The following is a 23,661-nucleotide window of genomic DNA, read 5'->3' on the forward strand; positions in this document are numbered from 1 at the left end:
ATAAGATCCTTAGGTCAACATTTAAAGAATACGACTTGACAAACTATCCAAATAATTCGAGCCAAAAACTACAATGAATTCCTTAAGGCTCTCATTTCTGCAATAGCTTGATAAGTCATATGGCACAGGGTTCAGTGCTGGGGCCTCAATTTTCTACAATTTATATAAATGACTTAGATGAAGGGATCAAAGGTGTGGTTACTAAATTTGCTGATGACACAAATAATTAGAAAAGTAAGTTGTTAAGAGGACACATTGAGGTTACAAAGGCATATGGAGAGATAAAGTGAGTGGTGTTATGATCCCAGTTGGTTTATAACTGGACGGGAAGATCCCAGAATGGAACCCTCGCTCAAAGGACCGTAATTTATGTTTTTTGGAACAAAACATGGAGGACCGCTAATTAGTTTTAACAACAAGGAAATAAAACAATTATAAACATGAAAAATTGGATTAATATCCAATACTCGTTTACTCTCCCTTTATCTTAACAATTACACAGAGGTTTTATGATTAACAGGGATTACAAAGCACATCTTAATCTACAATGGTCTCATTAACACAAAGTCCCTTTTAAGCACACATCATGACTGTGGGAAAATACACTCTCTACTCTGAACCCCAAGTGAATGTTTGTGGATGGCTCCTCAGAGTCCCCCCAGGTGATTGTCACGGGAGAGTTTCCAAACTCCATTCCCCAAAACACACTTTAAAATCATCTCCCAGAATGATGATGCTTTCCCTTGGCGCTTGCATTTCGAAATCCAGACCAGGTTTTCCAAATAACACTTTTAAACAATGCTGCTGCTTCACATTTGTTAGAAATCCAGTCCAGAATTTCACATGAACCCCTTCAAAATTTCTTTGCCTTGACTGCTGTGCAAACTTCTCACAATTACTGTAATTCTTGATTCCCAGACTGTATTAAAATGACATCAAACATTTCATCTATCTCTGAAGTCTGCTGTCCCACTTTGGATCTAGTTACTGCATTTCAGACGCAGAACAATTTATTTACTCTTCCTTGAATTCTTCTGAACAATACCTTTGTCTCTGTTCTCTTAACTCCAATCGTCTTAAGCACTATTTCTGCCCCAATTCCCTGGTTATCTGGGCTATAACTTGTACTTTAGGAAGCCTGCCACTTTGCAGCTCCTGGCCTGTTCAGTCTTTCTTCTGGCAGAGTTGAGAGATGCTCACTTCCGAGATCCTGTCTCCAACTGTCCACAAATTAAAACTTAAAAGCTTCTTTACGTTACAAGGCCCCAATTGCTAAGCAACCCCCACATGCTTTGCCTTTTTAATTTGTTCTTCTCGCCAGAGCCCTCTATAAGCAGAATAGGAAGAGACAACTCCCACACATAAAACATTTCTGTCCAGCATGAATCTAACTGCAGGTTTGATCCTTCCAGGCACAGAAATATTAAATTAAACCCACTTAAAACTGTAACTTGTTTCTAATGTTTACCAATACAAATATAAATCCCTTAAAACTACTTTTGTTTTCTTAACTGTGGGTAAAGATCTGACAAATTAAGCATAATGAAGAAAAATGGGAAATTGTCTGTTTTGGCATGAAGAATAAAAAAGAGGCACATTATCTAAATGGTGAGAGATTGCAGAACTCTGAAATACAAAGGATTCTGGGTGTCCTAGTGGATGAATCAATAATGTTTATGATGGAGGTACAGGAAGTAGGAAGGAAAGCTAATATAATATTTTTGTTCATTGTGAGGGGAATTTAATAGAGATATTGGGAGGTAATACTTCAGTTGCACAGGGCATTGATAAGACCACATCTGGAGTACTGTGTTTGGTTTTGGTCTCTTTATTTAAGGAAGGATTAAGTGCATTAGAAGCAGTTCAGAGAAGGTTTACTGGCTTAATGCCTGAAATAGGCAGGTTGCCTTCTAAGGAAAGTTTGGACAGGCGAGCTTGCATCTGCTGGAATTTAGAAGAATAAGAGGTGATTTGATTGAAACATAAAAGGTCCTGAGGGGTTTTGTCAGGGAGGAAGGGGAAAGAATGTTTTGGCTTGTGGGAGAATCTCGAACTAGGTGTCGCTGTTTAATAATAAGGCATTGCCCATTTAAAACAGAGCTGAGAAGAATGATTTGTCTCTCAACGGGTAGTGAATCTTTGGAACTCTCTTCCCCAGATGGCAGCAGAAGCAGAGCCTCTGAATATTTTTAAGGCAGAACCAGAAAGAAAGACGATGCAAGGTTATTGCGGGTTTGCAGGGATGTGGAGTTGAGGATACAATCTAACTGAATGGTAGAGAAGGTTTCAGGGTCCGAGTGGCCAACTCTTCCTCCTAGTTTGCATGTTCATATATTCTCCACTTCCCTCCATGCCGGACACTTACTCACAATTGATGGCCGAGCAAATAAACTTTAGATATTTGTTGGGGGATTGTTAACTCATGCGAGTGGAGCCAGTGCAGTGGTTCTTCCTCAAAATGTCTGTGGAACATAGAAAATAGGAGAAGGAGTAGCACATTCGGTTCATCAAGTCTACTCCACCATTCAAACAGATCATAGCTGGCCGTCTGTCTACCATTTTTCCCACCGTCCCCGTATCACCTCGTGTCATTAGTCTCCAGAAACCTATCAATTTCTGTCATGAACATGCTGAACAATTGAGCTTCTACAGCCCTCTCAGGGAGAGAATTCCAAAGATTCACTAGCCTCTGAGTGAAACAATTACTCCTCAGCTCATTGTTAAATGACCTTCTCCTTATTTTGAGACTGTGCCCCCTGGTTGTCGACTCACCAGCCAGGGGTAATATCCTATTCACATCTACACTGTCATACCCTGTAAGAATTTTGTTAGCTTTAACTACATTGCCTCTCATTCTTCAAAACTCTGGAGAATAGAGGCCCAGTTTCATCAGTCTCTCGTCATCGGAAAATCCCACCATCCCAGCGATTGGTCTGGTAAATTTCAGTTGCACTCCCTCTATGGTGAGTACATCCTTCCTTAGATATGGAATCCAAAACTGTAGACAATTCTCCAGGTGTGGTCTCACCGAGGCTCAATACAATTGCAGAACGATTTATTTACGCCTGTAATCAAATTCCTTTGCGGTGAAGACCAACATCGCATTTATTTTCCAAATTCCTTGCTGCAATAGCCTGCTAGATTTTGGTGACTCATTCTTATCTGGATTGGTGACCAAACCATGAGGGGTGAGGTCTTCTGGTTGTTCTTTGCGTGGGGTGGGTTTAACGGGAAATTCCATTAACAGTGCGGGACGGTAGATCTCGGCGCTGGCCAATGGCAGGCCGTCTCCCGCCGACGAGAAACACGCCACGGGGAGGTCAGGCAATCTCGTCTGCTAAGCGAAGTGCAAGAGGGGGCGAGAATAGAGGAAGTAATTTGGGAACTGATCTGTGGTCACTCAGAAACAAGCAATTTCACTGCTTCCAAGAATTTTATTGAGCATTGGGCACATATTACAGTTTGTTATTGTGGGTCCCATGGCATTTAATTTGGGAGACATCGTTATGCCAAATCGCATTTCCTATTAATAACCAACAGATGCACATATTGGAAACTGTAAAAAGACAGGTTGCATAATTTTTTTTAAATGACCATCAATCTGAAATTGACAAAATAAATTGCTACTTTAAACATTTAACATTTCATGGACAGACCGTATAAATGAAAAAGTGACCTGGGTTCCAACCATACTTTTCGTTGTGGTTCCAGAGTTTCATCACTGATCCCAGCAGGGTATATTACTGTAGTAAGGGTAGGTTTGTTTGGCAATTTGAAGTGGTATGCTTGCGGAATTGGGACAGTTTTTCCTTTTGTATATCGCTGAATGCATTTGCTCATTGATGCTAGCTGTGTAATAACTGCATCAGTAAAATGATCCTGTAGCCTGTGAAAAACATCATTTTTAGTGACCATGAAAGGCATATTCTAAACAGTATAATTTGAAATATAGCATAACTGGGCAAGAAAGGTGCTTAATAATAACAATAAAATAATCTTTATTGCCACAAGTAGGTTTACATTAACATTGCAATGAAGTTACTGTGAAAAGCCCTTAGTCTCCACATTCCGGCACCTGTTCGGGTACACAAAGGGAGAATTCAGAATGTCCAAATTACCTAACAGCACATCTTTCGGGACTTGTGGGAGAAAACTGGAGCACCCGGAGGAAACCCATGCAGACACGAGGAGAACGTGCAGACTCCGCACAGACAGGACCCAAGCTGGGAATCAAACCTGGGACCCTGGTGCTGTTCATCTCAGACACAAAATTGTGTAGTGGAGTAATTTAGCTTCCTTATCAGCTGCTGTTTTCTCCCCCAAGAAGGGCAGAGCAATCTGAATTAAACAGCTTTACATTCAAGAAACCGGAAGTAGTGGTATATTTTCCTCATTTTATTATCAAATTCATTCTATTGCAACTTCACAATTGTAGCCCACTGCCAAATATTAGGAATGTCATTGAAACTGGAATTTTGATGAAAGATCTACAGTGCATACTTTGATGGAGCTGCTTAATATTTATAATATTTCAATTTTTTATTTCAGAGTTCCAGCATTTCTGTGTTTTCTTTTTTTAGAATTTTTAGAAGCCTCATTCTGGAATCCATTTGCAAAATGGATATCAAAAATGGGCAAGATGGGTATTAAATATTTTTGGATAGAAAGGGCAGATTTTCATTAAGGAGGTGGGAATCATGAGGTGGGCCACTTCCTGATGTCACTGTCTCACCTCCTGCCCGACAGTGCCACTTGTGTATCCTCACGGTGGATTGGTGGTGGTGGGCTGTAGTCACTTCCTCTCACAGCATGCCTGATGTGGAGATGGATGGATGCACAGGTTAAAAGACCCATTTCCTTTTGCTGGGACCTCAACCCAGTTCTATAGTTTAATGTGAGGCCCGCTAACCCTCACCTCCGATCCCTCATGGTCCCGCATATATATTTTAAAATATTCTTCCACAGTGTGTGGACGTTGCTGCCAAGGCAAGTAATTATTGCCAATTCTTAATTGCCTTCGAGAAGTTGATGTGAGTTACCTCATATCATCCCTCAACCCCACATTTGTATGCACCCTTAACCCCTCATCCTATGCTCTCCCAGCTCCCCATATTCCCTTCAGCCCATGTCTCCATTCACCCTTCATGACCCCCAGATCCCCAAGACACTTCATGTCCACACTTCCAGTATCCAACCTCTCCATAACTCTTGCACTCTATAATAGCATTGGGAAGTCTTTGAGATGCTCATACGATGGTCAGAATAAACAAATGGTCAATCAGAAACCACTTAAAAAAACATTATCCAATTAGAAGATCATAAAACTGCCTGAACGATTATTTCAATAATGATTATATTATTAAGAGACCATAAGATTATTAAATCAAGGCAGTAAATCAAAAACCACTCAGAAAACCCTTATCCCGTTTGAAGCTCAGAAAACTCTCAGAGTCGTACAGTAGAGAAAGAGGCCCACCGTGTCCATGCTGGCCATCAACTACCTATCTACTCCAATCTCATTTTACAGCACCTGCTGCATAGCCTTGTATGCTATGGCATTTCAAGTGCTCATCTCAATGTTTCTTAAATGTTGTGAGTGTTCCCGCTTCTACCATCCTTTCAGGCAGTGAATTCCACATTTCCAACATCCTCTGGCAGTAAACTTTTTCCCTCAAATCCCCTATAAATCTCCAGCTCATTACGTTAAATCTATGCCACTTGATTATTGAAACCTCTGCTAAGGGGAAACATTTCTTCCTATCTACTCTATCATGTCATTCATAACTTTTTACATTCAATAAGGTCATTCATTAGGCTTCTCTGCTCTAAGGAGAACAATCCCAGCCCAAACCCGCCTCTCTTTATTGCTGAAACACTCCAGCCCAGGCAAAATCCTGGTGAATCTCCTATCTGGTGCAATCACATCCTTCCTGTAGTGTGGCGACAAAAACTACACAAAGTACTCTCTGTGTGGCATCAACAGAAATAAACTCATTGTCTCCTTGACAGCTGCAACAATGACCTCTGCTGAGTTGAATCTATTTGTGAGTTTAGCACTTATTCAGGCATTCATATGACGGTGTTCATATGACGGAATGACGGTGCTCCTTCTCCCGGCATACAAGCAGAAACTCAAGCGGGAGAATCCAGCTAAGAAGGTTGTGCAGTGCTGGTCTGAGGAGACAGAAGAGCTCTTACGTGACTGCTTAGAGACAGTGGACTGGTCCATATTTAAGAACTCAGCGACGAACTTAAATGAGTATGCCACCACCGTCACAGACTTCATCAGCAAATGTGTGGACGACTGCATGCCAAAGAAAGCAGTACGTGAGTTCCCCAACCGGAAACCATGGCTCAATCGCGAGATTGACTCCCTACTGAAGGACAGATCTGAGGCGTTCAAGGCAGACGACCCTGACCTACACAAGAAATCCAGGTACGACCTCCGCAAAGCCATCCGGAATGCCAAGAGAGAATATCAAACCAAGCTAGAGTCACAGACAGACGCTCGGCGGTTGTGGCAAGGACTAAACAACATAACGGGCTACAAAGCAAAGCGGAACAGTATCTCTGGCAGCAGCGCACCTCTCCCCGATGAACTCAATGCATTCTATGCTCGGTTCGAGCAGGTAACTAACAATCCGCTGGTGAGTGCCCCAGCAGCCCATAATTCACCCATACCCACCTTCACAGCTTCCGAAGTCAGATTGGCCTTCCTGAAAGTGAACCCTCGGAAGGCGACGGGCCCAGACGGGATCCCTGGTCGTGCACTCAGAGCCTGCGCGGACCAGCTGGCAGAGGTATTCACGGACATCTTTAACCTGTCCCTACTCCACTCCGAGGTCCCCACCTGCTTCAAGAAGACCACCATCATACCGGTACCAAAGAAGAACCAGGCAACGTGCCTCAATGACTACCGACCAGTGGCCCTGACTTCAGTCGTAATGAAGTGCTTCGAGAGGTTGATCATGAAGCGCATCACCTCCATACTCCCAGAATGCCTTGATCCACTGCAATTCGCATACCGCTGCAACCGGTCCACATCAGACACCATTTCCCTGGCCCTACACTCATCCCTAGAGCATTTCGAAAACAAGGACTCTGACATCAGACTCCTATTTATTGACTACAGCTCCACCTTCAACACCATAATCCCAGCCAAGCTCATATCAAAGCTCCAAAACCTAGGACTTGGCTCCCCACTCTGCAACTGGATCCTCGATTTTCTGACCAACAGACCACAATCAGTAAGAATGAACAACAACACCTCCTCCACAATAGTCCTCAACACCGGCGCCCCGCAAGGCTGCGCACTTAGCCCCCTACTCTACTCCCTGTACACACACGACTGCGTGGCAAAACTTGGTTCCAACTCCATCTACAAGTTTGCTGACGATACGACCATAGTGGGCCGGATCTCGAATAACGATGAGTCTGAATACAGGAGGGAGATAGAGAACCTAGTGGCGTGGTGTAGCGGCAACAATCTCTCCCTCAATGCCAGCAAAACTAAAGAGCTGGTAATTGACTTCAGGAAGCAAAGTACTGTACACACCCCTGTCAGCATCAACGGGGCCGAGGTGGAGATGGTTAGCAGTTTCAAATTCCTAGGGGTGCACATCTCCAAAAATCTGTCCTGGTCCACCCACGTCGACGCTACCACCAAGAAAGCACAACAGCGCCTATACTTCCTCAGGAAACTAAGGAAATTCGGCATGTCCACATTGACTCTTACAAACTTTTACAGATGCACCATAGAAAGCATCCTATCAGGCTGCATCACAGCCTGGTATGGCAACTGCTCGGCCCAGGACTGCAAGAAACTTCAGAGAGTCGTGAACACCGCCCAGTCCATCACACGAACCTGCCTCCCATCCATTGACTCCATCTACACCTCCCGCTGCCTGGGGAAAGCGGGCAGTATAATCAAAGATCCCTCCCACCCAGCTTACTCACTCTTCCAACTTCTTCCATCAGGCAGGAGATACAGAAGTCTGAGAACACGCACAAACAGACTCAAAAACAGCTTCTTCCCCACTGTCACCAGACTCCTAAATGACCCTCTTATGGACTGATTTCATTAACACTACACCCTGTATGCTTCATCCGATGCCAGTGCTTTTGTAGTTACATTGTATATGTTGTGTTGCCCTATTATGTATTTTCTTTTATTCCCTTTTCTTCTCATGTACTTAATGATCTATTGAGCTGCTCGCAGAAAAATACTTTTCACTGTACCTCGGTACACGTGACAATAAACAAATCCAATCCAATCCAATCCAATAATGAGATTCCACTCTGTAAATGTACTAATAACCTTTGCCGAGTTTAAACCATTAGTGTATTTGAAACTCAGCCAAGCATTCAAAATTAGACTGTATTGCACAGTTGTATAACCAAACCTCCAGAGTTAAATGCATTTAAGTATTTGAAATCACTCACAGAGCTTAGTCATTTTTAAAATGTATTTTACAGGATGTGGACATCGTTGTCTACGCTGTCATTTATTGCCCATCTTTAACTGTCCTTGAGAAAGTGATGGCGATCTGCCATCTTGAAGCACCTACGTGGTGTAGGTACACCCACAGAACTGTTAAGAGAATTTTGATCCAAAAACTGGGAACGAATGGTGATATATTTCCAAGTCAGGATGGTGTGTGAATTGGAGGGAGCCTGCATTGATAACATTCCCATGTATCTGTTGTCCTTTTCCTTCTTGATGGCAGAGGTTGCAGGTTTGGAGGGGGTGAATGTTTAAGATGGTAGATGGAATGCCAATAATGTGGGTTGTTTTTTTCCTGGATGGTGTCAAGCTTCTTGAGCATTTTTGGAGCAGTTTGAGCTTTGTAGTAGTGTGCAGAAGTTGACAGGTAGTTATGGTTTCCGAGTGTATTCCCATTGACGCCGGATGCTCCTCATCAATTTAATGCTTTGAGACCACTGCTGGGGGCTACAAACAGTCCCATGAGTTGAAGTCCTGTAGCTAGGATGCAGGTGAGTTTCATTGTGTGTCATGGCAGGGATTGAAGGGGTGACCATGGGAGGAGCTAATTGGGAAGGGGGGGGTGGGAATCTTGACTGTCAGGCCAAGGGGTGGAAGAGCAGTCAAGGTGGTCAGGTCTTAGGAAAGGCCCTGATGTGCAACATGGAGCCTGTGAGGTATATATCCCCCCCTTTTTTGCTTGAGTTCTGAGAAGGGTAACCTGTTGGCTTACTTCCACCCCGGACATCCTGACAGCCCCAAAATTGACGTCAGGCAGGGAACTAAGTGGCCTGTAATTGGACATTTAATGGCCTCAATTGAGGTGAGGGCTGGTGGGCTACCCTGGGACTTTCCCACCCTCTGTTAAATTGCAGAGTGGTCAGAGGTGAGCAGGTAGTTGCCACATAGGCCACTGGGCTAATTTTGCATCCCTTCTCTATCTGAAGACCCACTGGCAGGATCCATTAAATTCTGCCCAGGGGGACAGATGTCCGTGTTAAAATATGGGTGGTATGGTAGCACAGTGGGTAGCACTGTTGCTTCACAACGCCAGTGTCCCAGGTTTGATTCCCGCTTGGGTCACTCTCTGTGTGGAGTCTGCATGTTCTCCCCGTGTCTGCGTGGGTTTCCTCTGGGTGCCCCGGTTTCCTCCCACAAGTCCCTAAAGAGGTGCAGGTTAGGTGGATTGGACATTCTGTCCCTCAGTATACCCAAACAGGCGCCGGAATGTGACAACTAGGGGATTTTCACAGTAACTTCATTGCAGTGTTAATGTAAGCTTACTTGTGACAATAATAAAGATTATTATTATTAAATCCAATGAAAATGTTAAAGCAACATGGACAATTGACACAATCAAATCTGCATTTCAACATTGTTCAATGTAGAAGTGGCTGATGTATTGTAAAGTATCTGAAACTTTTTCCACTTTCACAGTGTTGATCAGTTTACTGACAATTAGCGTTTCAAGACAAATCCAAATCATCAATCACCGTATTAAAAAATTATATAACTTATCATATAGCATTTCATGATGACATGTGTAGTTGCCAATACCTTTTTAACTCAGCTGTTAAACACTTTTGCCATGGTTCATGACACCCTTGAACTGATGAGAGCAAAGTTGCCTCCAGAAGCTCCATCAAAATTGTGAGGACTTTGAAATACCCGATGTGGCGACAACAATGGGACAGCTTCATGCAGGCTCGCCTCCCACACATTTACCTGGACTGCTCAAATTTACTGGCGACGGGAATGGCCATGGGTATCACAGAATTGGGTCACATCCGCCATCTGTAAACCCTGGCTGATGTGGGTAAGCCACCAGTCAGGACAGGAAAATCCAGTCCAAGGTATTCAAGAAAGATGGGAAGGAAAGAAAGGAGAAAGAATGGCTGTAACAGTGCTGGAGAGAGACAATATTTTGGAGGGGGTCAAAGGCTGGATCTATCTGTAAGAAGTCTTACAACACCAGGTTAAAGTCCAACAGGTTTGTTTCGAATCACTAGATTTCGGAGAACAGCTCCTTCCTCAGGTGAATGAAGAGGTGGGTTCCAGAAACATATATATAGACAAAGTCAATGATACTTTGAATGTGAGTCTTTGCAGGTAATTAAGTCGTTACAGGTCCAGACGGAGCTACTGGAGAGAGGGATAATCACAGGTTTTCGAGCAAGCACAGCTGATGGCCTCTTATTGGCTGGCAGTGAGGTTGTTGCGCTTGGGGAAGGTTTGCCAATTGAAGACCTGATTGGCATTTAATTTGATGTGGTATATACTTCACTGAGCCTTCCTGAACGTACGCTGTTCGGGGCTCTCGCTGATAGGGGAAATGGTTGTACAGTGGTAATAGTCCTGGATGAGTAAGCCAGAGATCCAGGCTAATGCCCTGGCCGCATCGGTTAAAAAACCATATGGCAGCTGCTGCAGTTTAAATTCAACCGATCACAAAAATCTGGAATTGAAAGCTAGTCTCAGTGATATTTTTAAAAATAAATTTAGTGTACCCAATTCATTTTTTTCCAATTAAGAGGCAATTTAGTGTGTTCAATCCACCTATCTTGCACACCTTTGGGTTGTGGGGCGAACCCCACGCAAACACAGGGAGAATGTGCAATCTCCACACGGACAGTGACCCAGAGCCGGGATCGAACCTGGGACCTCAGTGCTGTGATGCAGCAGGGCTAACCCACTGCGCCATAGTCTCAGTAATGTTGACCATGAAACCATTGAAAATTGTTGGGCAGGTAGCAAATGCAGGCCTTGCCAGTGACATGTACACGCCATGAAAGAGTAAAGAAACAAAACATTAAATTCCATGTTTCTTTTTGGGTGGCATGGTGGCACAGTGGTTAGCACTGCTGCCTCACAACTCCAGGAACCTGGGTTCAATTCTGGCCTTAGGTGACTGTCTGGGCGGAGTCTGCACTTTCTCCCTGTGACTGCGTGGATTTCCTCCCACAGTCCAGTGATGAGCAGGTTAGGAGTGGCCATGCTAAATTGTCCCTTAGTGTTCAAAACGTCAGGTGGTTTGCTGGGTTGCAGGGATAGGCCGGAGGTATGGGCTTAAGTGGTGCTCTTTCCAAGAGCCGGTGCAGACCCGATGGGCCGAATGGCCTCCTTCTGCATTGCACATTCTATGATTCAATTACCCGACCCCACCACACCACTCCGGCTCCTGATTACCCCCCAAACCCCTGAAAATCCACCGACCCAACACTCCTGACTCAAACCGAGTTGACCCAACCCCAGAAACTAACTCTCCCCCCACCGACTCGATCTGACTCTGACAGCCCATCCTTACCTGATAGCCCACCCTGGCCTGACCCACCTTCCGCCCTACCCACCTCACCCATCTGCCACCCAACCCCTTAAAGACTTATCCTCTCTCAGTTGCTTTTTTAAGAAGATATGCGACATTTAAAACTTTTACATCAAAATACGTCAGCCCGTGCTTCAAAAAGGGGGCATGATGCCTGCAGTAATTCACAGCGCTGCTCCCTACCAAATTTACTGCCATCAGTCGGTCCTTAGCTGGCTGAGTGGGGTAGATGTTTGAAACGCTCTACACGCACCCCCCCTCAGCATTTCTCTGCGCGGGATGGGGTGAGTGGCCGCCAAGATAGCCCGAGTCTTGCCAGCGCCGTTCACATGTGGTCTTACCCGGCAGGACATTGGCGTCCATCCTGCGGGGGGCGGCCAGGTGGGGGGGGGAGGGGGATCTGACCCCGGGGGGGGGGGCCTCCACCTTGGCCTGGCCCGCGATCGGGGCCTACCGATTGGCGGGCCGGCCTCTCCTGGTGGGGGCCCCTTTTACTCTGCGCCGGCCCCTGTAGCCCTACGCCATGTTGCGGCGGGGCCAGCGCGGTGAAGGAAGCTACCGCGCATGCGCGAGTTCACACCGGTCGCAGCGCAGCTGCAGCCCGCATGCGCAGACCCGTGGTGCTCGTTTGTCACCGGTATCGGCAGCTGGAGCTGCGTGAAGCGTTCCAGTGCCGTGCTGGCTCCCTGTGCTGCAGAGGATCGCTACACTTAGCAGTCTGATGACACCGTCGTAAAACTCTCCGGTTTTTACGACGGTGTAAACACTCTGCCGTCAGAAGTGAGAATCCCGCCCAAGGAAACAGGAATCCACCATCCACCCATAGATAGTCATCAACAACATACACAGTCCAGCTCCATCCCCCCAATGTTCGATGTCATCCAATTCTTGAAAATGCATAACAAACAAAGCCCATGAATTGTAGAACCCTTCCATCCTTCCCCTCAACTCAAACCTCTCCTTCTCAAGTGTTAAAAACTCCAACAGATCCCCCCGCCATGCCAGGGCACAGGATGGAGAAACTGATCTCCACCCCAACAGAATCCGCCTTCAGGTGATCAGCAAGGCAAAGGTTAAAACATCTGCCTCCACACCCGTTTCCAACCCCAGCTGATCCGATACCCCGAATATGGCCTCGAGAGGACCCAGCTCAAGCCTCACAGAATAATCGCTTATTGTCACAAGTATTTTTCAATGAAGTTACTGTGAAAAGGCCCTTGCGGGCCAGGCCACATCGGAGAGAATCCCGCCCCTTGTGCCTTCAGACTGTCCATTGACACAAAATTTCTAACAAGTGCCTCAGACTAAAACCACACAAATTGGGTCAGCAGATTTACAGTTTAGTGAAAATACTTAGCTTATGTTATAATGGAGGGAAAATGTTAAGAAATGTTTTACCAATTAAATATTATATTATAGCATTGTTTTTTAAAAAATATATAATTTTTATTAAAGGTTTTCATAAAATATCAATAACAAAATGAGAAAGAAAAAAGAACCCAACAGGGTTAAGTACAAAACACAATCTAAAAAAGCAACCCCCCCAACCCCTCCACCTGTACATAAATAATAAATTAACATTAACACCCCAACTTAACACAAGTATATACACCCCCTCAGACCCTCCAGTGTAAATAACATAAACAAAAATAAAGTAAACCACCACCACCCCCCACCCCGAGCTGCTGCTGCCATTGACCAATGTCTGTCGTTCTGCCAGGAAGTCTAAGAACGGTTGCCAACGCCGAAAGAACCCTTGTACCGACCCTCTCAAGGCGAATTTCACCCTCTCCAATTTAATGAACCCTGCCATATCGTTGATCCAGGATTCCACGCTTGGGGGCCTCGCATCTTTCCACTGAAGGAGAATCCTTCGGCGGGCTACCAGGGACGCAAAGGCCAGAATTCCGTCCTCTTTCGCCTCCTGCACTCACGGCTCCTCTGCCACCCCAAATATTGCGAGCCCCCAGCCCAGTCTGACCCTGGATCCTACCACCCTCGACGCCGTCCTCGCTACGCCCTTCCAAAATTCCTCCAGCGCTGGGCATGCCCAGGAGATATGGGTGTGATTTGCTGGGCTCCCTGAGCACCTAACGCACTTGTCCTCACCCCCAAAGAACCGGCTCATCCTTGTCCCGGTCATGTGTGCCCTGTGCAGCACCTTAATCTGTATGAGGCTGAGCCTCGCGCACAAAGAGGAAGAATTCACCCTCCCTAGGGAATCTGCTCACGTCCCCTCTTCGATCTCCTCTCGCAACTCCTCCTCCCACTTACCTTTCAACTCCACCACTGAGCCTCCTCCTCCTCCTTCTGCATCACCTGGTAAGTTTCCGAGATCTTCCCCACTCCCCCCCCCCCCCCCCCCCCGAGAGCACCCTGTCCTGTACTGTGTGTGGCAGTAGCCGCGGGAATTCCACCACCTGCCGTCTGGCAAACGCCCTTACCTGTAAGTACTTGAAGGTGTTCCCCGGGGGGAGCCCGTATTTCTCCTCCAGCTCACCCAAGCTCGCGAACTTCCCGTCCACAAACTTCCGTATCCCTGCCCTGTGCCACCCCGAAAACCCTCCACCTGTTCTTCCTGGGGCGAACCGGTGGTTCCCCCATAATGGGGTCCATGCCGAGGCCCCAACTTCCCCCCTATGCCGCCTCCACTGCCCCCAGATTTTGAGGGCCGCCACCACCACCGGGCTCGTGGTATACCTCCTTGGAGGGAGCGGCAGCGGCGCTGTTGCCAGCGCCCCCAGACTCGTACCCACACAGGACGCCGTCTCCAGCCTCTTCCATGCAGCCCCCTCCCCCTCCATCACCCACTTGCGCACCATCATCGCATTGGCGGTCCAGTAGTACCCACAGAGGTTGGGCAGCGCCAGCCCCCCCTTATCTCTACTCCGCTCCAGGAACACTCTTCTCACCCTCGGAGTCCCTCGCGCCCACACAAACCCCATTATACTCCTGTTAACCTGCCTGAAAAAAGCCTTCGGGATAAACACGGGGAGGCACTGGAACAGGAACAAAAACCTTGGGAGCACCGTCATTTTGATTGACTGCACCCTACCCGCCAAGGACAGCGGCAATGCGTCCCACCTCTTGAACTCCTCCTCCATTTGCTCCACCAGCCTTGTAAAGTTAAGCCTATGCAGGGCCCCCTAGCTCCTGGCCACCTGGACCCCCAAATATCTGAAGCTCCTCTCCGCCCTTTTTAGTGGGAGCTCGCCAATCCCCCTCTCCTGGTCCCCTAGCTGAACTACGAACAGCTCGCTCTTCCCCATATTGAGCTTGTACCCCGAATTCCCTATGGATCCTACAAATGTGAGGTTATCCATTTTGGTAGGAATAACAGCAAAAGGGATTATTATTTAAATTATAAAATATTAAAACATGCTGCTGTGCAGAGAGACCTGGGTGTGCTAGTGCATGAGTTGCAAAAAGTTGGTTTTCAGGTGCAACAGGTGATTAAGAATGCAAATGGAATTTTGTCCTTCATTGCTAGAGGGATGGAGTTTAAGACTAGGGCGGTTCTGCTGCAATTGTATAAGGTGTTAGTGAGGCCACACCTGGAGTATTGTGTTCAGTTTTGGTCTCCTTACTTGAGAAAGGACGTACTGGCACTGGAGGGTGTGCAGAGGAGATTCACTAGGTTAATCCCAGAGCTGAAGGGGTTGGATTACGAGGAGAGGTTGAGTAGACTGGGACTGTACTCGTTGGAATTTAGAAGGATGAGGGGGGATCTTATAGAAACATATAAGATTATGAAGGGAATAGATAGGATAGATGCGGGCAGGTTGTTTCCAATGGCGGGTGAAAGCAGAACTAGGGGGCATAGCCTCAAAATAAGGGAATGTAGATTTAGGACTGAGTTTAGGAGGAACTTCTTCACCCAAAGGGTTGTGAATCTATGGAATTCCTTGCCCAGTGAAGCATTAGAGGCTCCTTCATTAAATGTTTTTAAGATAAAGATAGATAGTTTTTTGAAGAATAAAGGGATTAAGGGTTATGGTGTTCGGGCTGGAAAGTGGAGCTGAGTCCACAAAAGATCAGCCATGATCTCATTGAATGGTGGAGCAGGCTCGAGGGGCCAGATGGCCTACCCCTGCTCCTAGTTCTTATGTTCTTATTACCTCTGGCATTCCTCCCACCGGGTCCGCCACATACAGCAGCAGGTCGTCAGCATAAAGCGACACCCTATGCTCCTCCCCACCCCGCACCAACCCCCTCCAGTTCCTCGACTCTCTCAGTGCCATAGCCAGAGGTTCAATCGCCAGTGCGAAGAGCAGGGAGGACAGGGGACACCCCTGTCTCGTCCCTCGGTGCAACCGAAAGTACTCGGACCTCCTCCTATTTGTGACCACACTCGCCATCGGGACCTCATACAACAGCTTAACCCACCTGACAAACCCCTCCCCAAACCTGAACCTCTACAGCACCTCCCACAGGTACCCCCACTCTACCCTATCGAAGGCTTTCTCAGCGTCCATCGCCACCACTATCTCCGCCTCCCCCTCCCTCGCCGGCATCATGATAATGTTCAAAAGCCTCCGCACATTCGCGTTCAACTGTCTCCTCTTCACAAACCCCGTCTAGTCTTCGTGGATGATCTGCGGCACACAATCCTCAATCCTCGTGGCTATGACCTTTGCCAGCACCTTGGCATCTACATTTAGCAAAGAAATCGGTCTGTAAGACCCACACTGCAGGGGACCCTTGTCCCGCTTCAGGATCAAAGAGATCAGTGCCCGGGACATTGTTGGGGGTAACGCCACCCCCTCCCTTGCCTCATTAAAGGTCCTAACGAACAGCGGGCCCAACAGGTCCATATATTTTTTATAGAACTCGACCGGGAAACCGTCTAGCCCCGGTGCCTTCCCCGCCTGCATGCTTCCTATCCCTTTGATCAGCTCCTCCAGCCCAATCGGGGCCCCCAGTCCCGCCACCAGTCCCTCTTCCACCTTTGGAAACCTCAATTGGTCCAGGAAACGGCCCATCCCTCCCTCCTCCCATGGGCGCTCGGATCGGTACAATTCCTTGTAGAAGTCCCTGAAGACCCCATTGATGCCAACCCCACTCCGCACCACGCTCCCTCCCCTGTCGTTAACTCCCCCGATCTCCCGAGCTGCGTCCCGCTTCTGAAGCTGATGCGCCAGCATCGGGCTTGCCTTTTCCCCATACTCGGAAACCGCCCCCTGGGTCTTCCTCCACTGCACCTCCGCCTTCCTGGTGGTCACCAGGTCGAATTCGGCCTGGAGGCTGCGCCTCTTCCTCAACAATCCTTCCTCAGGCTCTTCCGCATACCTCCTGTCAACCCTCACCATCTCCCGCACCAGCCTCTCCCTCTCCCCCCCACTCCCTCTGCTCTTTGTGGGCCCTAATGGAGATCAGCTCTCCCCTCACCACCGCCTTCAATGCCTCCCATACCATCCCCACTCGGACCTCCCCGTTGTCGTTGGTCTCCAAGTACCTCTCTATACTTCCTCGGACCCACTCGCTCACCTCCTCGTCCGCCAACAGCCCCACCTCCAAGCACCACAGCGGGCGCTGGTCCCTCTCCTCCCCCATCTCCAAGTCCACCCAATGCGGGGCGTGGTCCGAAATGGCTATTGCCGAATACTCGGTATCCTCTACTCTCGCTATCAGCGCCCTACTCAAAATGAAAAAGTCGATTCGAGAATAAGCCTTCTGGACATGTGAGAAGAATGAAAATTCCCTAGACCCCGGCCTTGCAAATCTCCAAGGGTCCACCCATCCCATTTGGTCCATAAATCCCCTCAACACTCAAGCCGCTGCCAGCTTCCTACCCGTCCTAGACCTGGAGCGATCCAGTGCCGGATCCAACACCGTGTTAAAGTCTCCCCCCATTATCAGGCCCCCCACTTCCAAGTCTCGGATCCGACCCAACATACGCCGCATAAAACCCGCATCGTCCCAGTTCGGAGCATACACATTGACCAGTACCACCCTCTCTCCCTGCAACTTACCACTTACCATTATGTACCTACCTCCATTATCTGCTACAATGCTCGACGCCTCGAATGACACCTTCTTTCCCACCAAGATCACCATCCCTCGATTTTTGCCATCTAGCCACGAGTGAAATACCTGACCTACCCACCCTTTCCTCAGTCTTACCTGGTCTGCCACCTTCAGGTGTGTTTCCTGGAGCATAACCACATCCGCCTTGAGCCCCTGCAGGTGCATGAACACGCGGGCTCGTTTAACCGGCCCATTCAGTCCCTTTACATTCCAGGTTATCAGCCGGATCAGGGGGCTGCCCGCCCCCTCCCCCGCCGACTAGCCATGACCCCTCCTCGGCCAGCCACGCGCCCGCACCCCACACCCGGCCCGTTCCCCACAGCGGCATACCCCCGCCTCGACCCCCCCCCCCCCCCACTCGCTGCAGCTCCTCCTTGACCTTAGCAGCAGCAACTCGATCCCCCCCCCCCGGCTAGGACCCATCCTAGCTGGTTTACTCCCCCCATTGCACTTCCGCAAGTCAGCTGACTCCTGCTGACCCCGGCCATTCCCGCCTCCCCTTCGAATCCTCCCATTGTGTGGCACACCCTCCTCTCCCGCTCCCCATCCACAGGCTCTCCCCCTCCCCCCTCCGTTCTAAGCGTGGGAAAAAAGCCCACTCTCTCCACCTACCAGGCCCCGCCACCAACCAAAACAGTGCCCAGCCCGCCCCATCCACCCTCCCCAACCCAAAAGAGAAAAACACAGAGAAAAAGAAACCCAAAACAATGCAAAGCCCCCCCCCCCGAACCAAAAATAGGCAGAACATATCCACTGCAGTCCCCAATCGCCCATCCCGACCCTCAGTCTGTGTCTAGCTTCTCGGCCTGAACAAAGGCCCATGCCTCCTCCGGAGACTCAAAATAATGGTGCCGGTCCTTGTAGGTAACTCACAGTCACGACGGCTGCAACATGCCAAACTTCACCCCCTTCCTATGCAGCACCGCCTTCGCTCGATTGTACCCGGCCCTCCTCTTCGCCACCTCCGCACTCCAGTTCTGATATATTCTAACCTCCGCATTCTCCCACCTGCTGCTCCTCTCCTTCTTGGCCCACCTGAGCACACACTCCCGATCGACGAACCGATGGAACAGCACCAGCACCGCCCGCAGAGGCTCGTTAGCCTTGGGCCTCCTCGCCATCACTCTATGGGCCCCTTCCAGCTCCAGGGGTCCCTGGCAGGACCCCGCTCCCATCAGTAAGTTCAACATGGTGACCACATAGGCCCCCACGTCCGGCCCCTCCAGCCCCTCCGGGAGGCCCAGAATCCGCAGATTCTTCCGCCTCGACCGATTCTCCATCTCCTCGAACCGCTCCTGCCATTTCTTGTGGAGCGCCTCGTGCGCCTCCACCTTTACTGCCAGGCCTAGGATCTCGTCCTCATTGTCAGAGATCTTTTGTCGAGCCTCTCAGATCGCCACCCCCTGGGCCGTCTGTGTCTCCAGCAGCTTATCAATAGAAGCCTTCATCAGCTCTAGCAGGTCCGTTTTAATCTCTCTAAGGCAGCGCTGCATACCTTCCTGTTGCTCCTCCGTGCACTGCCTCCACGCTGCCTGGTCTCCGCTCGCCGCCATTTTAACCTTCTTCCCTCCCTTCTTCTGGTCCACCACCACCTTTTTTGTCGCCCCGTTCCTAGTTAAAGCCATATACTGACGGGGAGCTATTATTAACTCCTTCCCACACCGGGAAACATCAAAAAAGTGCCCTTGGGGGCCCTGAAAAGAGCCCAAAAGTCAGTTTTTGCAGGAGCCGCCGAATGTGCGACTTAGCTCCGCATAACCGCAACCGGAAGTCTTGAGAGGGAATCCTTTTGGCAGTGTTCGCTTCACCAATCTGCCCCAAAAAGTCTGTGGAAACTTCTGAAAAAGGTCTGAGAGTCCGTTCCAGACGGGAGCTGCCGGATGCGCGACCTACTCCTCCATGGCCGGCACCGGAAGCTTCGTCCCCGCTTCTTCAATGGCCTTGGTAGATCTTTTCACAGTTGTTCCCTCTGCTGCTAGAATTCACCTTTAATAAAGGCCCTCAAGTCAGCTTGCAGCTTTAAGCTTGCCCTTCCCCAGCCTGCATGCTGGAAGAGGCTTTGTTTATCCTGAAGTTAAAGCCAAATCTGTTACTGTTTCTGCAGGGTCTGGTAACCAAGAGACATACCATTCCTGGGGGACACTGTCGGGGGAATGTTGCAGTCTTCTTCCCACACCGGAAAATGTCAAACAAATGCCGTGGGGGCCCTGTAAAAAGCCCAAAAGTCCATTCCAAGTGGGAGCTACCGAACATGCGACCTAGCTCTGCATAGCCGCACCCGGAAGTATTATTGCATTGTTAACATAATAAATTAATTCAGAAACCATTCAGTACTGAGGACAATACATACATTCCCCATGGGTCCTCTGGATTTGCAAATACTAAGACATCGACAGGGAGAGTCAGCTTGTAGTGCGTTTGTGTGTTCCTGCGCTGGATAACTATTCTTCCAACGATCTGAGGCCTTGTCATTTCAAACTGAATCTGGAGGTTTATTATTTTCTGAAAGTTAAAAATAATCATTCTAGAATTATTACCATGAGTAAAAATTGGAAAGTTGTGACTGTTTACAGAGCAGCAGATTAGCACTGAAGCACTGGGCTGACTGAAAATGGAGGCTCAGGGTTAGAATGTTGCTAGTGTGCTCCCCACCGCCAGAATGATCCACTTTGATTTCCGGATCGGAATTCAAGGTCAGTAGCTTTATATGTTACGTGAGAGGAAATATATGATTAGAATTCTACCGTTGACTCCAGACAAAGCAATATTCACGTTAATATGTGCAAATTTGAAATTGCATATTTACTGAAATCTGTTTGCCTTTTCCTTCTTACAAATCTGAATTATTCACTCCAATGGAAGTCATACAAGGTCAGCCCCAAGGCATAGCCCCATAATGCTGATGGCCGCCCCTGTGGGGCTCCATTACAAACAACTGATGAAGAAGGACTGGGGGGGGGGGGGGGGGGGATATTAAAGGAGACCAATCAAGCTGGGTTTCCAGGATAAGTTGTAAAATTCTTCAAAAGCACCCACAGAACACAATTCCCTGAGACGTTTTGAAAAGAGAAACAAGACTTCGGGAAGTACTTTAATTCAAATAACTTCCCAGATGGCAGTGTAGCTGGCTCTGGGTCAGTTACACGTTGTAAATTCCATTGTTTTCCGTTGAGAATGTTGCGCAAATTGGTAATTTTCATCCACAGCACGGGGGAAATATTCCCTGGAATAGTAGCATCAGGAGCGATGATGAGGTGGAAATCCTCAGGACTCGCTCTATGAACTGGCAGTTTGAAGAATAGGGGATGGAGCAGAACATTCCCAAAATAAAATGAAAACGAAGGGGGAAAATAGAATCATCTGGAACTCCAGGCAGTTGGGGAAGATTGACTTTATGAATTGGGAAGCAGGAAAGCAAGTAAACAATAAAACATAAACCAGATTTATCATTATTAACATGCAATCGAAAACAGTCTTTCCATTTCTTCACCAAAAATAAGGGAGGTTCCCAACAACTATTGCCATATTCTTCTAGTCATCATGGAGAAACCAAAGGCAAAATTTAAACAGGGCAATAGAGAAAAATATTGGGAGTAAGACAAACATTGTGAAAAAGACAAACTTAAAGAGTCTGTGCCTTAATGCACGGAGCATTTGCAATAAAGTGGATGAACTAATCGTGCAGATAGATATAAATGGGTATGATATAATTGGGATTACAGAGACATGGCTGCAGGGTGAACAGGGATGGGAACTGAATGTCCCAGGGTTTTCAGTATTTAGGAAGGACAGCCATAAAAGAAAAGGTGGTGGCATGGTACCGCAAGAGGAAATTAACACAGCAGTGAGAAAGGATATTAGCTCTGACAATGTGGAATCTGTATGGATACATAGAACATAGAACATAGAAAATACAGCACAGAACAGGCCCTTCGGCCCACGATGTTGTGCCGAACCTTTGTCCTAGATTAATCATAGATTATCATTGAATTTACATTGCAGAAGGAGGCCATTCGGCCCCCTGAGTCTGCACCGGCTCTTGGAAAGAGCACCCTACCCAAGGTCAACATCTCCACCCAACACCAAGGGCAATTTTGGACACTAAGGGCAATTTATCATGGCCAATCCACCTAACCTGCACATCTTTGGACTGTGGGAGGAAACCGGAGCACCCGGAGGAAACCCACGCAGACACGGGGAGGATGTGCAGACTCCGCACAGACAGTGATCCAAGCCGGAATCGAACCTGGGACCCTGGAGCTGTGAAGCAATTGTGCTATCCACAATGCTACCGTGCTGCCCTTAAGAACAAATAAATCTACACTATATCATTTTACCGTAATCCATGTACCTATCCAATAGCTGCTTGAAGGTCCCTAATGTTTCCGACTCAACTACTTCCACAGGCAGTGCATTCCATGCCCCCACTACTCTCTGGGTAAAGAACCTACCTCTGATATCCCTCCTATATCTTCCACCTTTCACCTTAAATTGATGTCCCCTTGTAATGGTTTGTTCCACCCGGGGAAAAAGTCTCTGACTGTCTACTCTATCTATTCCCCTGATCATCTTATAAACCTCTATCAAGTCCATAAGACCATAAGACCATAAGACATAGGAGCGGAAGTAAGGCCATTCGGCCCATCGAGTCCACTCCACCATTCAATCATGGCTGGTTTCAACTCCATTTACCCGCTCTCTCTCCATAGCCCGTAATTCCTCGAGAAATCAAGAATTTATCAACTTCTGTCTTAAAGACACTCAACGTCCCGGCCTCCACCGCCCTCTGTGGCAATGAATTCCACAGACCCACCACTCACTGGCTGAAGAAATGTCTCCTCATCTCTGTTCTAAAGTGACTCCCTTTTATTCTAAGGCTGTGCCCCCGGGTCCTAGTCTCCCCTGCTAATGGAAACAACTTCCCTACATCCACCCTATCTAAGCCATTCATTATCTTGTAAGTTTCTATTAGATCTCCCCTCAACCTCCTAAACTCCAATGAATATAATCCCAGGATCCTCAGACGTTCATCGTATGTTAGGCCTACTATTCCTGGGATCATCCGTGTGAATCTCCGCTGGACCCACTCCAGTGCCAGTATGTCCTTCCTGAGGTGTGGGGCCCACAATTGCTCACAGTATTCTAAATGGGCCTAACTAATGCTTTATAAAGCTTCAGAAGTACATCCCTGCTTTTATATTCCAAGCCTCTTGAGATGAATGACAACATTGCATTTGCTTTCTTAATTACGGACTCAACCTGCAAGTTTACCTTTAGAGAATCCTGGACTAGGACTCCCAAGTCCCTTTGCACTTCAGCATTATGAATTTTGTCACCGTTTAGAAAATAGTCCATGCCTCTATTCTTTTTTCCAAAGTGCAAGACCTCGCACTTGCCCACGTTGAATTTCATCAGCCATTTCTTGGACCACTCTCCTAAACTGTCTAAATCTTTCTGCAGCCTCCCCACCTCCACCATACTACCTGCCCCTCCACCTATCTTTGTATCATCGGCAAACTTAGCCAGAATGCCCCCAGTCCCGTCATCTAGATCGTTAATATAAATGGAGAACAGCTGTGGCCCCAACACTGAACCCTGCGGGACACCACTCGTCACCGGTTGCCATTCCGAAAAAGAACCTTTTATCCCAACTCTCTGCCTTCTGCCTGACAGCCAATCGTCAATCCATGTTAGTACCTTGCCTCGAATACCATGGGCCCTTATTTTACTCAGCAGTCTCCCGTGAGGCACCTTATCAAAGGCCTTTTGGAAGTCAAGATAGATAACATCCATTGGCTCTCCTTGGTCTAACCTATTTGTTATCTCTTCA

At 47.9% G+C, this 23,661-nt stretch overlaps 1 protein-coding gene across 1 annotated transcript in view; it reads right to left on the reverse strand.

Annotated features, from left to right (window-relative positions):
• The window catches only part of LOC140429985 (ufm1-specific protease 2-like), a 107,142-nt gene that overhangs the window by 41,870 nt on the left and 41,611 nt on the right, over window positions 1-23,661 (reverse strand). The window contains exons 5-6 of the mRNA XM_072517561.1: window positions 20,182-20,333; window positions 3,694-3,886 (exon numbers count right to left, since the gene is read on the reverse strand). Of these exons, the coding sequence (XP_072373662.1) occupies window positions 3,694-3,886; window positions 20,182-20,333 (345 nt within the window). The remainder of the gene's footprint in view (window positions 1-3,693; window positions 3,887-20,181; window positions 20,334-23,661) is intronic.

The sequence above is a fragment of the Scyliorhinus torazame genome, chromosome 9, assembly GCF_047496885.1.
Source record: "Scyliorhinus torazame isolate Kashiwa2021f chromosome 9, sScyTor2.1, whole genome shotgun sequence".
In the NCBI taxonomy this organism is placed as follows: Eukaryota; Metazoa; Chordata; class Chondrichthyes; order Carcharhiniformes; family Scyliorhinidae; genus Scyliorhinus; species Scyliorhinus torazame.